Below are 12035 nucleotides of genomic sequence, written 5' to 3' on the forward strand. Positions count from 1 at the left end.
CCCCCTGCTCAAGGCAGGATTATCCTTGACTAAACCATCCCAACCAAGGGTCTGTTGAACCTGCTCTTGAAAATTTCCAGGGATGGAAATTCCATGACTTTTTTAGGTAGCCTGTTCCAATGCTTGTTCCAACTCCTAGTTAAAAAGTTTTTCCTAATCTCCAACCTAAATTTCCTCTTCATGGATCCACTATGCATACCTGTGCTCCTGTAGGTAAAGTTCTTCTGGCACCCAAGACAAAGCACCCCACATCTATATTTTATGAAGAAAAGGTTATCCACATAGTTGATACTAGCTGCTGTTACCTCTCTTGGCAAATAAATGAGGCTAGAACTCATTGCATACTGCTGGGTTATTTTTGTCATGGTCCTACTCTGAGAGAGTGTATAAACTCCTATCAGTTCAATTATGGCTTCACCTCTGTTTTATAAGTGGGTTATTTCTTTCTAAAATAGCATTGTACTGAGTTAATTCCATATTTTGAATAGATTTGTATAAAATTCTCCTCCCTCTAGTCTAGTTTTTATGTCAGTGCATGCATGTAAACAGTCACTCAGGGATATAGTAATACAAAACATGTTTTGACAGCTGCATTTTAAGATTTAATTTCATTGCAATTCATACTTGCCACTTTGCACCCCTGGAAGCTAGTGTCTTCTTTCAGTTGTTATAAGAGCAATTAAAATAAAACCTTTTGGATGCACTGCTTGGATTTCTAAAAAATATCTACCTATATTGCCCCTTGATATGCTGCACTCCACACGCTGGTTAGATGTGTAATAAGCTACTTGGTCACCACTGCTTTTATGCTGTCTGCTTATGGTATACAGTAGCTTCTTTCTCTACCATGAAAACTGGCCCCTGGGCTTAAGTAATTATTTTTTAACTTGACTCTACCAACAAGCTTGTGCTTCAATTGGCACAAGGCCCTCCAAGGGTATTATGTCATTTATGGAAAACAGCAGAATATACAATTTATCATGTGAGTGACGGCTGAGCAAGGATTGGTTGCCTATAAATATTACTTATCACACACAATTTGGCAGAAAGGTTTAATTTTATGATTTTGCAGGAAGGAATGAGTGACAGGAAGCACTGCCTAGACCTAGAGTTCCCTGCTGGTTGAGAGAGAAATCCCACAAAGATAAATGAGACCCAGTCTCCTATGGAAATGCCTAGATCTGATAGGCAGAGGGGGCTATTTTGATCATATAATGGGGCTACTCCAAGTTCAGTTGCTGTGTTTAAACTAGACCATATCTTTCCAAAAGAAAAAAAGTCCAATCTCAGTATAAAAGCTTTCATTGATGGAGGAGCTGCCACAAGTCTTGGTAAGTTGGCCCTGTGGTTAGTTACCATCACTACTAAACTTTTGCATCTGATTTCTCATCTGAATTGGTCAACCTTGACCTTCCAGCCCCCAGATTTTGTTAGGCCTACGTCTGCTAGGCTAAAGAGGCCTCTATTAACAAACTTATATTCTTCGCCTCTTTAGACTGTGCTAAAATCACCCCTACACCATTTCTGTGATAAGCTACACAGGTTAAATGGTTGAGTCGCACTCCAGGGCAAGTTCTCCAATCCTTTCATCTTTCTCATGGCTCTTCTCTTTACCTGCTCCAATTTTTCAACATATTTCTTAGACAGCTTTCCAGTGGCAGTTGCACCAGTGCCTGAGACAGGTAAACCTAACCTCCTCACTCCTACTCTGTGTCGCCCTGTTTAAACAATGAAGGATCATATTAGTCTTCTTGGTGACAGTATCATGTTTAGCTGCTTACCCACCATGACTTCCAGGTCCTATTCATTCATTGCTTCCCAAGAGAGTATCTCAGCATGAGATCTACATTCTGTGTTCCTAGAAAAATGAGCTTACATTTCACTCATTTAGGTGACCTCTCCATTTTGGAGGTTCTTGAGCAACATCTTCCACCTCTTTTGGTCCCAAACCATGGTCACGGCTTGTTTTTCTCTGCATTCTTGTCCATTGTGTCATCTTGTTCTTCTCCTTCCTCTGGGTGGTTTTCCATCTATCTGATCTCTGTAGGATCCATGGCAGCATGGAGCCTCTCTGACACTGTGGTATGATGTGTCTGTACAACTGCATTTTTGCCTGGATTTTGATATAGTCAAACTGTTCCCAAGCCACCATCATAGAATCATAAAAAATTATGGATGGAACAAGGCTTTCATCCTTTTTAATGTCTCACTGTCTTGCATTCTCACAGTGTTGCTGTTTTTCAATACACAGGTTTTCCTTGCTTTATGCGGGGTTTGTACGTGGAAATTCGCTCTTAGGCGATGACCTTTTTTATACTAAAAATTTGTTATATACGAAGTAAATTCACTCTTATGAGATCAGTGTGGTGGAAGCCCACAGTCAGCTGCTTTGTGCAGTGCATTGTGGGTGTGGCACTCACCAAAATACAGTCTCCTGTGTGAATCTGTGCTCCTTGCTTGTTGTCTGCGACACGTATTTCTGTAGTTGCCATCCCCATTATGATAGTGCTCTGTGTTTGTGTGCACTGTCTGGTATTGGTGAGTACCAAAATTGTCTTGTAAAAGTGGTAGAAATGGGTCTGGGGGTCAGTACAGGGTCCCTATTTGTTACATTTTAAAGTAGGTTCTCTTTATGCGAATTCAAGTTATGCACCATTTTCCAGGAATGCATGTCCAGCATAAAGCGAGGGAAACCTATACTGGTATTCCTCTAAAAGCAGAATATAGGAGCCTTGAAAAGTCTTTCAGTGTCCATCTTGAGAGTCCAGCACTCACTGTGAATGAGTATTGACCATACATACATAGCACTTCAGTTGTATTAAAAAGTCTTAATCTTAACTTTAATGGCAGCATAGCACTTTGTGAAATTAGATGTAGATTTTGCCTGCTGAATTCAGGCTTTGATCCAAGTATCACGTAGACCAGGACTACCCGGTTGGTGGCACCCAGGCTGCATCCAGCCCATGAGGGGATAACATGTGGCCCCTCGGCTCTCACCTGGCCACCACATTCCACCATCACTCCTGTTGTGGGAACCAAGGTCTCTGGCCTCCCTTTCCCCCCTCCAGCTTTCACTTCCTGCCCTTGTTTCTGTCAGCTTACTCTACTGACAACCATCAACATTTATTGGATGTATTGGATCATTTATCTTGTTTGCCTGGTGTACATTTATTTTGGGCATTATTTATTTTTATTCAGGATTATGTGCTGGGCTCTTTGACCACATTGACAGGGTGTGGCAGCTCTATTTTAGAGGATGCTCTGCACACCAAGTTGTCAGCATATCTGATGTTATTTGTATTTGTCGTGTTCACCTGCATGCCTGGTTATCTTTCAAGCTGTCCTTGATGGTGCTTCAAGAGTAGATGTTTAACAGCCTTGATGAAAGAACATGTCCCTGTCAGACATTTTTATTGAAGCTGCATGTTTCTGAGTTCTTGCTTCCAGTACAAATGGATGCTTTTTGGTCTCAGTGAAGATTCTGTATCAACTGCAGATCTTGTTTGTCTTTACTGCATTCATTTAAGCATTGTATCACCTGTTCATGCTGGACTTTGTCGGAAACATTTTCACAGTCCATAAAGCACAGATAGACCCTCTGCATTACCAGAAGTCTTTCACATAGTATTCGTAAGATACATATTGTTTCTCCAGTACTTGAATTTAGTGTAGATTCAAATGGACTCCTGCTAATCTGTGAATCAAAGAACTCTTGAACTTAGCTTTGAATTTGACTTATAATTCTGTGCCTATTCATCCCAGTTCACATTTCTATGATATATAGGTGGCTCTGTCTCTCTCTTGCTCTCTCTCTGTCATATATATATAAAAATAATGTCACTACATCTATGCTTTGAGTTTACAATGTCATAAATTAGGTATTAAAATGAATCATTATTTTTCACAATCTAAATATCTTGTGGAACTGATCAACAAGCACTGATAATTACTATTTGCTCAGCTCTCCAGCAAATGGATTTGTCACATTGGTATTTACTCCACAATGAAATGGAGAGAAGAGAGGTTTTTATTTGTATGACAAATCTTTATTTGCTGACAAAGAGTTGAAAGGGGAACGATCTGATACACTGTTTGTGCTTCTGAAGCATGCTTCCGTCTGCTGCTGATGGCGCTGCCTTGGGTGTGAAAGATGCCAGGACAGCTCTGAAAATAGCCCCCAGTCTGGAAGATGAAAGCTTGATTTATTATAAATCAAAATGACTCAGAGGAAGTAAGAAGACAGACCTGAATTCCTTAGCACATCACTGCTGGGGAAGTGCAAATGTACTTCTAGTGAAAGGGTGCAATAGACTGCAGACTGTGTCCTTGTTGGCCCCTATGGCTCTGCCACTTTCTTGCTCTGAGGCCCCTATGGCCCCTGTCATCTGAGCTGTTTGCTGTCATTTACCCCCTCCAAGTAGAAGTTATTTTTCGCCATGCTCCTTGATGCCCCTCACATCTTGAGGACTCCCTGCCTTTCTTCTGGTACACTCTTCCCAGGATCACCAGCCAAAGCAGATCTAATCAGGGTGTCATCGGAAGTCCTTTTTTTCCTCAGTCTGCCCTTTGCTGTATGGATCAGTTTTGGAGAAAAGAAAATCCTGGAGCTCTAGGACAGCAAGGACTCAGTGGCTCCTACTGGCCTTTACCATCTTGCTTAGTAAATCTAATTTCATACCTGTTATTGAAGGATCAGACAGTGACTTGGGAACCCACAATCCTGAGTCAAAATTGAATTGGGCAAACTCGGGTCTTATCCGTAGGCTTGTGTCCTAGAGGACAAAGTGCCACAACTATGATAGTCTGTGACAGGGCATGTAAACTCTGACAGGGGAGTAAATGAGAGCTGAATTATTCCTCATGGATGCACCTTGAGGCAAGTCATTCCTTTTGCCAACACACCTGCTAAGGATTTAGCTTGCTTTTAGAAAGAGGCTGGGAAAGCTCAGTCACTGGGAAGTCTTAAGTTAAAAGGAAGCATCTGTCATCACTGTAGCCTGGACCTAGCCTGGACCCAGCGTGGAAACGGTTACAAAGGGGTTGTGTGTTTTGTCTTCAGTGCAGCTGGGGGGTCTCTGAAGAGAAATGCTGAGTCTTGCTGCTTCCAAATTAAAGCCCAGTGTTACCCCAAAAGGTGTGGGACTAAGCTGAGGAGCTGAATAACAGAAGAGAGTGACCACACAGGCCCAGAATGACAGTTGGCAGTGGGGGCCAGAGGATGCCATGCTTTGAAGGGATGCTCTGAGTGGTGCATGACATTCCTACCATCTCCAAATGCCAGCGGTCTTTGTGGCTCACCACTGGAAGGGAAAAGAGAATCTCCGAAATCCCAGTGCCAAACCCATCTCCAAGCCTCCATTGCATTCAGGAGATGTGTATGGGCAGAAGGACACTTGGAGCCATTTAAAATCATTTCAGGGTTGTTGTTTTTTTTAATTCTAGGAGCACTTGCTGATTATGCTGTTGCAGATCTTATATGCTAAAGGGGCTTATGGAAGAAAAGTTTGGTGTCAGACACCAATCAAAGGTCCACAGTCAAACAGCTGCCTTTGAGCAAATGGCTGGGAGACTGAAGCATTTGCAAAAACATTGTTCTTGTCATTAAAACAGCAAATGTTCTGTATAGCACCTGAGCATGCAGGCAACACACGATGAGAGTTAAGTCACCGATTTTCTGCTCGTGGGGAAAACGCGCCACCTTGTTTGATCTGTGTTATTGGGACTTGAGCTTGTTTTACTGATGACATAATTTCAGTTATTCTCCATGAAGCTGCTTTAGATTAATTTTTTAATCCCCGTGGTTTGTGTGTCTTTGTTTGGCTGACTGACTTTCATTCGTAAACCTGATCAGCTGGCCTTTGTATTTAAAAAAAAAAAAAATCATTTTATAGAATTACTGCAGACCTGTTCTTATCTAGTTATGGCTTTATTCAGGTATTAATTGTGTTCAGATTCAAAGTCCACCTATGCTTCCCAGGACTGCTTTTTTAAAGCTTTTTAAACTGTGCCAGCTTTTATTCTATGTGGTTTTGTTGGTATTGTTGTTGTTTTTGTTGTTGCTATTGTCATGGCCATTATGCGTAGCAGCCCCTGGCCGTAGGCCAGGACTTGACTGTGCAAGGCACCATATGAACCAAGGAAAAAAAATAGTCCCCTCTACAATGAGCTTGCAATGTAAGTAAAAGGAAAAGACACTGAGTGGATACAGACAGACTGGGGGGGGTACACGGAAACAGTGAGATGGCACTGATCAGAGCAATTCAGCACTGATAGGCATCCTCACAATGGGTAGTGTAAAGGAGAGCTTTGGAAGTGGATAATGAGGAGCTTTGAGGCTGTTTGGGGGACCTTTCCTTAAGCATGACAGAACACAAAAAATGACTGTTTAAAAATGTAACAAGTGGGTGAGGGATGCTGGCATCATTGGCCAGCTGGAGGTAGGAGGTGACATTTTGGTACTGAGCAGGAGATGATAGTAGGAGGGAATATCATGTGAATGGCTTGGATGGTGGAGCCATTTATATTTGCTGTGATAGTGAACGAGGAGCTAGTGGAGGGATGCAGAGAGGGGTGATGTGGTCAGAATCACAGCTAAATGAATCTTTGAGTAGATGCAGTATCTTTTGTTAGACCAACTGGGTAGTTGGAAAAAAGTTCTTGGCAAGGTTTTGGGCACAGTCACCCTTCTTTAGGCATAGGGAGTCTGCTGGTCTACAGAAGGGTGACTGAGCCCAAAAGCTTGCCAAGAACTTTTTTTCCAACTACTCAGATGGTCTAATAAAAGATATCACATCTACTCAAAGAACCTTGCCTACCTATGTCCTTAGATCAACACGGCTACAACCAAAAACCCAGCTAGCGGAATGATCTTCAGTGGCAGCCTCCTGGGTGGATGAAAGTGGAGCAAGACTGGATCTGTGAAGCCAAGGGAATAAGATATTGCAATAATAGATGGGGGAGTTTGAGAGCCTGGACAGAGGTTTTAGCTATGTTGGTGAATAACACCATGTGTTAGAGATATTACACAGAAAGGACCTGCAAGAGTTAGAAACAGCCTGGTTGTGAAGATGTAGAGGCAAAGCTGAAGATAGTGCCCTGCTGATGGACATGAGTGACTGGCAAGGTGATGGTGTTCCTAGTGATTAAGAAAGGGGAAAGGGGGAAGCTTAACAGCTTGGGTTTAGCACTGCTGAGCTTGAGCTGATGGTTGGGCATCCATTAAGAGATGTTAAAGGCAACAGGCTGAGATTTTAGTGTAGACAGAAGATGGGTCTGGATTAGAGAGGTAGATCTGTGGGTCTTCTGTACAGAGATAATAGCTGACTTTGTAGTTGAGAATGAGAAGCACTTTTGCTCTGGGTGAAGGGATAGGGGAAGGTAGCCACAGTCTGAGCCTGGTAGAACACATTCGAGTGTAGGTGAGGAGGATCCTCTGAAGAATATACCGAAGCAGCAGTTAGAGAAGTAGGAGAACCAGGAGAGGAGAGAGGCATGGTAGCCAAGGAAGGACAAGCTTGCAGGAAGAGGATCCACCATAGAGAGCACTGAAGACAGCTGACGGGGCATGGAGGATGAGGGTTTATTAGGAAGGGGCCACTAGAGACTATAGTGAGGGATTATTTGGTGGAGTGCAAGAGGTGGAAGGTGTAGCATGGAATTGGAGCTGAGGAACTCCACACAGCGTGCACATGAAAAAAGAGGTGAAAAGAAAAGGGAGATGGACATTGGGTAGAGAGGCAGATGGCCTGATTAAATTCATCTAGTTTCCCCTGTGTGCATTCCCCTCTCACATATGTCTGTGCATATGATGTGTTTGAAGACACCACAGAGGGGGAGCGGAGGTAGTTTGCGAATTAGCACTCTCAGATACAATCTGCATTAACTCTACTGCAAATGGCTGGCTATTAGGGCATCCCCACATGCAGCCCTATCAATGGAGAAGTGCTTTGTCCATGGTGAACCCACTTAGAGACAGGTTTTGAGGAGTTTGTATGACATCACAGTAAAAGAAAGCACCTGAGATGTATCTTACCTGGCAACCACTTGAACACATCCATCCCCTTCATTATGTTGTCCTTTTATTTTTAAAGTGACACCTGAAAAGTGTTGGACTGAGGTCAGACGGGGTCCAGCACTGTATAGTTCATCAGGCTGGGAGAAGACACCACAGAGGTAATGGAGCAGTTAAGAGGAGGACCTGGCACTTCTGCATAGGTCCTGAGCACAGGAGTCCACAGGTGCTAGCCCTACCTACTTGGAAGGAGTCAGCCAAATTCCCTCAAGGTCTTTCCTTTGCACCCCCTGAATCTTGCTCCACATGCTCTGTTCTTCTCTGAAGAAGGGAGCATAAGCACAAGCTGCCAGGCCATTGTCTTAACCCTGCTGAGGGAGCAGTGGCTCTACAGTGGGGAGAAGGGGAAGATGGTAGATCTGTCTCCAAGTTCAGTCCCCTCTTGGCTCCCCATTGAGAATGCCAGCAGGGGCACCACCTCAAGTCCAGTGGGATGCAGTTCTGTGAAGTGGCCAAGTATTTACCTGAAACTGGACTGATACAAACGAGTCCTTTCTGAAAAACAATCAGGTAGCCCTTAAAATTAATTATCCCAATGAATAATGCCAAAGTGCAGCCACTTACCTTGTGAACAGACCAAGACCTACAACCCAAGAAGCTGTCTTTCCCATGACCAGCTCCAAGCTGCCCAGTCCCTTCCTGGGTATTGCCTGGCTCTGAGTAGGGGGATGGAAGGGCACTGCTAAACCAAACAGCCAAGGAGTTTGAAGCTCTGTCTAGTGCAGGACCAGGAAGATCATGTTCTAGGTTTCACTGGGCCCCTGGTGTTTCTCTGGCTTGCACATAATACTTCCCATCAAGGATCTCACACATGTTACAAAGATAAGGATTAATACCCCAGTATGCAGATGGAAACTGAGCCAGCCTCAGGCCTCTTGCCCAGGATCAGACAGGAAAATAGTGGCAGAGCTGAGACTAGAATCCCAAGTTCCTTGACTTCTATTTCCATGCTCCAGCTACTAAACTGGTACCCCCCACATGTATAATGTGTGACTGGGGGAGGACATGAATGACGCTGAGGAACACATGCTTTAGGATAGATATCACTGTTGTTCTCCACTCTTGGACAGACAGCTGCTGACTTTTACATCTTTCTCTGTCAAACAAAATCTGCATTGCTTGTTCTTAGTGTTCCATTAATATTTTTCATCTATGCCTCTCTTGTTAAATATTCACAGAGAATTGCTTTCCAAAGCAGAAGTACCAAAGGAGCCACTGTTTACAGCTGTTTAATAACTCCTAACACTTACAGACTCCACTTCTCTGTTGTATTTTTCACTAGGGCTGGGAACAATGGGCCGAGGCATTGTGACTTCTCTGGTAAAGGCCAAGATGTCGGTAGTAGCCCTAGAGCAGGACCAGAAACAACTGGACGTTGGAAGAGAAGCCGTGACATCTCTTCTGCAATGGGAGGCTTCAAAAATGCAGCAGAGTGGCCAAAGCCAGGACATCTGTGACCCTGCTTGTCTCCAGTTCACTCTTGACTTTGGTGCATTGCGGGATGTAGACTTAGTTATTGAGGCAGCGTTTGAGGACATGGCACTGAAGAAGGAGATCTTCCGGAAGCTGTCAACCATCTGTAAGCCAGAGGTCTTCCTGTGCACTAATACTTCAGCGTTGGATATTGATGAAATTGCTGCAGTCACTAGCCATCCTCACCAAGTCATTGGCACTCACTTCTTCTCACCTGCTCATGTCATGAAGCTACTGGAAGTAATCCACGGTCGTCACACATCCCCCACCACCATTGCCACAGCCATGAGTCTGGCCAAGACCTTAAACAAAGTTGGGGTCTTAGTAGGGAATTGCTTTGGGTTTGTTGGGAACAGAATGATGGCTCCTTATGTAGAACAGGCAATTTTCCTTCTAGAGGAAGGTTGTAAGCCGGAAGAAGTAGACCAGGCTGTAGAGGGATTTGGCTTTCATATGGGCCCTTTTCGAATGTTAGATCTTGCTGGGCTTGACGTGGGCTGGAGATCTCGAAAGGGGCAAGGCCTGACTGGACCAAAACTGGCTCCAGGAACTCCTGCTCGCCAACGTGGGAGCAGGAGATATAGCCCCCTGCCTGATTTCTTGTGTGAGCAGGGAAGGTATGGCCAGAAGGCAGGAAAGGGCTGGTACTTGTATGAGAAACCTGGGGGTAGGACAGCTAATCCAGATCCCTGGCTGTACAGCTTCTTGTCTGAGTATAGAGAAACCCATGGTATTAAAGCCCGCTTTGTAGACCAGGAGGAGATCCTGGAGCGCTGTCTGTATGCCCTCATTAATGAGGGCTTTCAGATCTTAGCGGATGGGACAGCATCTGCCCCAGAGGACATTGATGTCATCTATATCTATGGCTATGGGTGGCCAACGCACAGGGGTGGACCTATGTTCCATGCCTCTACTATTGGGCTCCCCCATGTCCTGTCAAGGCTGCAGAAATATTCTGAGGCCCATCCTGACATTCCCAAACTGCAGCCGAGCCCTTTTCTGAAGAAGCTGGTGGCCCTGGGAAGCCCTCCCCTGAGAGAGTGGGTGTCCCATGTGGGACAGCCCAGCAGTAAGCTGTGACTGCAAAATAACCTACTCGACTTACAGTTGCCTCTCAGCACTGTAACTGGCACTATCTCTTTCCAGTAAAAAGCAAGACACAGCAGGCTCACCAGTAATGTCACTGCCCTTTCTGTAGCTTAGGCCAATGGAACAATTTCAGCCCCTAAGATTGTTTGAGATTGAAGAGAATAGATGCACCAATCAATGGTAATTGATGCACTGTCCTTGATCATGCTGCTAGGAGTCCCCATTGCCCACTCGTGCTACTACTCTGGGCCTGTCTCACTTCACCTGACTGACTCCATTCATATGACCACAGGCACATCTTTCACTGCCAGCCCCCTGGCCTCTCCCTCTTGCTGAGGGAGGGAGCAGCCCTTGATAGCCAGCAAGGCAGTTCCAAGCAGGTTAGGGGAGATGGAGCCAGCCACCATTCCCTGTAGGCATCCCAACCCAGCTCTGCCTTGCAGCCATGGCAGGTCCTCTCTCCTTCTTGCCAGAGTTTGGAAGTGGCTCCAGATGAGAGCCACCTGGGAAGGGATGGACCTCTCCCTCCTACAGGAAACAGGCAAGGGGCAGTAAATTATAATGAAGGAAGAGGGCAGGAGGAGATATAAACCAAGTGTGAGAGTGAGGGCCAGCACCTGGCACCTACCCCACCCCAAAAATCACAGGAATAAACACTTGCAGTTGCAAAGAAGAAAAGTACCTGACTGTAACTCACTTGTGAATGCCTGCTATTTGGCATCTGGCTTTCTACTCCCAGAGCCTGTCCCCTGCCCTCCTGTCTTTTCCCCCAGACTGAAGTGCCTTCTCTAATTTACAAGTCTGATTCTTTTATCTGCCCTTCATCAGCAATATTTTGCCTGCCTCCAAAAGACCTAGCCAGAGGGTTCTGTGTGCTCTGATATATGGGATAAAATGCCTTATATGACCCATAGCAGTGGTGCAGAGGGCAAAGGACTCACTGGGAAATAGATGGACTCCAGAGCTCTGCGGGCAGGAGCAGTGCTACGGGTAGGGAAGGTGGCCAAAAGAGCAGAAAGAAAAATATTCGCATTTGCTTCTTTTTGAGCTTAGCACTGCACAGGATCAGGACTTCATGTTGATCCAAGGGGGAGTGGGATGCACAGCTGCTTGTTTCAGGGAAGTCCATCTTGTAAATCGAACCTTCTGTTTCATTGATATTGTAATAAAATGATTCTTGCTTTCTGTCTTCACAGTTATTGTATTACTGTAGCTGTCAGCATTTTTGCTTCCACATGTTCCAGTCACTTCTTTGTCCTGTGGTAGCAGCTCTATTTCCTGTTGGAAGAGTAATTAGTGATACAGAGCCTGTGTCGTGTTTTCATAATGTAACACATTCATTTACACTTTATACCCACATGTCTTGAACAGAGGTGGCCACAAACAGCATGCAGACAATCCC

At 44.8% G+C, this 12035-nt stretch overlaps 1 protein-coding gene across 1 annotated transcript in view; it reads left to right on the plus strand.

Annotated features, from left to right (window-relative positions):
- Window positions 1-11828, plus strand: part of EHHADH (enoyl-CoA hydratase and 3-hydroxyacyl CoA dehydrogenase) — a 38507-nt gene extending 26679 nt beyond the window's left edge. The window contains exon 7 of the mRNA XM_025200806.1: window positions 9354-11828. Within this exon, the coding sequence (XP_025056591.1) occupies window positions 9354-10624 (1271 nt within the window). The 3' untranslated portion in view covers window positions 10625-11828. The remainder of the gene's footprint in view (window positions 1-9353) is intronic.
- Window positions 11829-12035: the final 207 nt, after the last annotated feature.

This window comes from Alligator sinensis, unplaced genomic scaffold, assembly GCF_000455745.1.
Source record: "Alligator sinensis unplaced genomic scaffold, ASM45574v1 scaffold1086_3, whole genome shotgun sequence".
NCBI lineage: Eukaryota > Metazoa > Chordata > Crocodylia > Alligatoridae > Alligator > Alligator sinensis.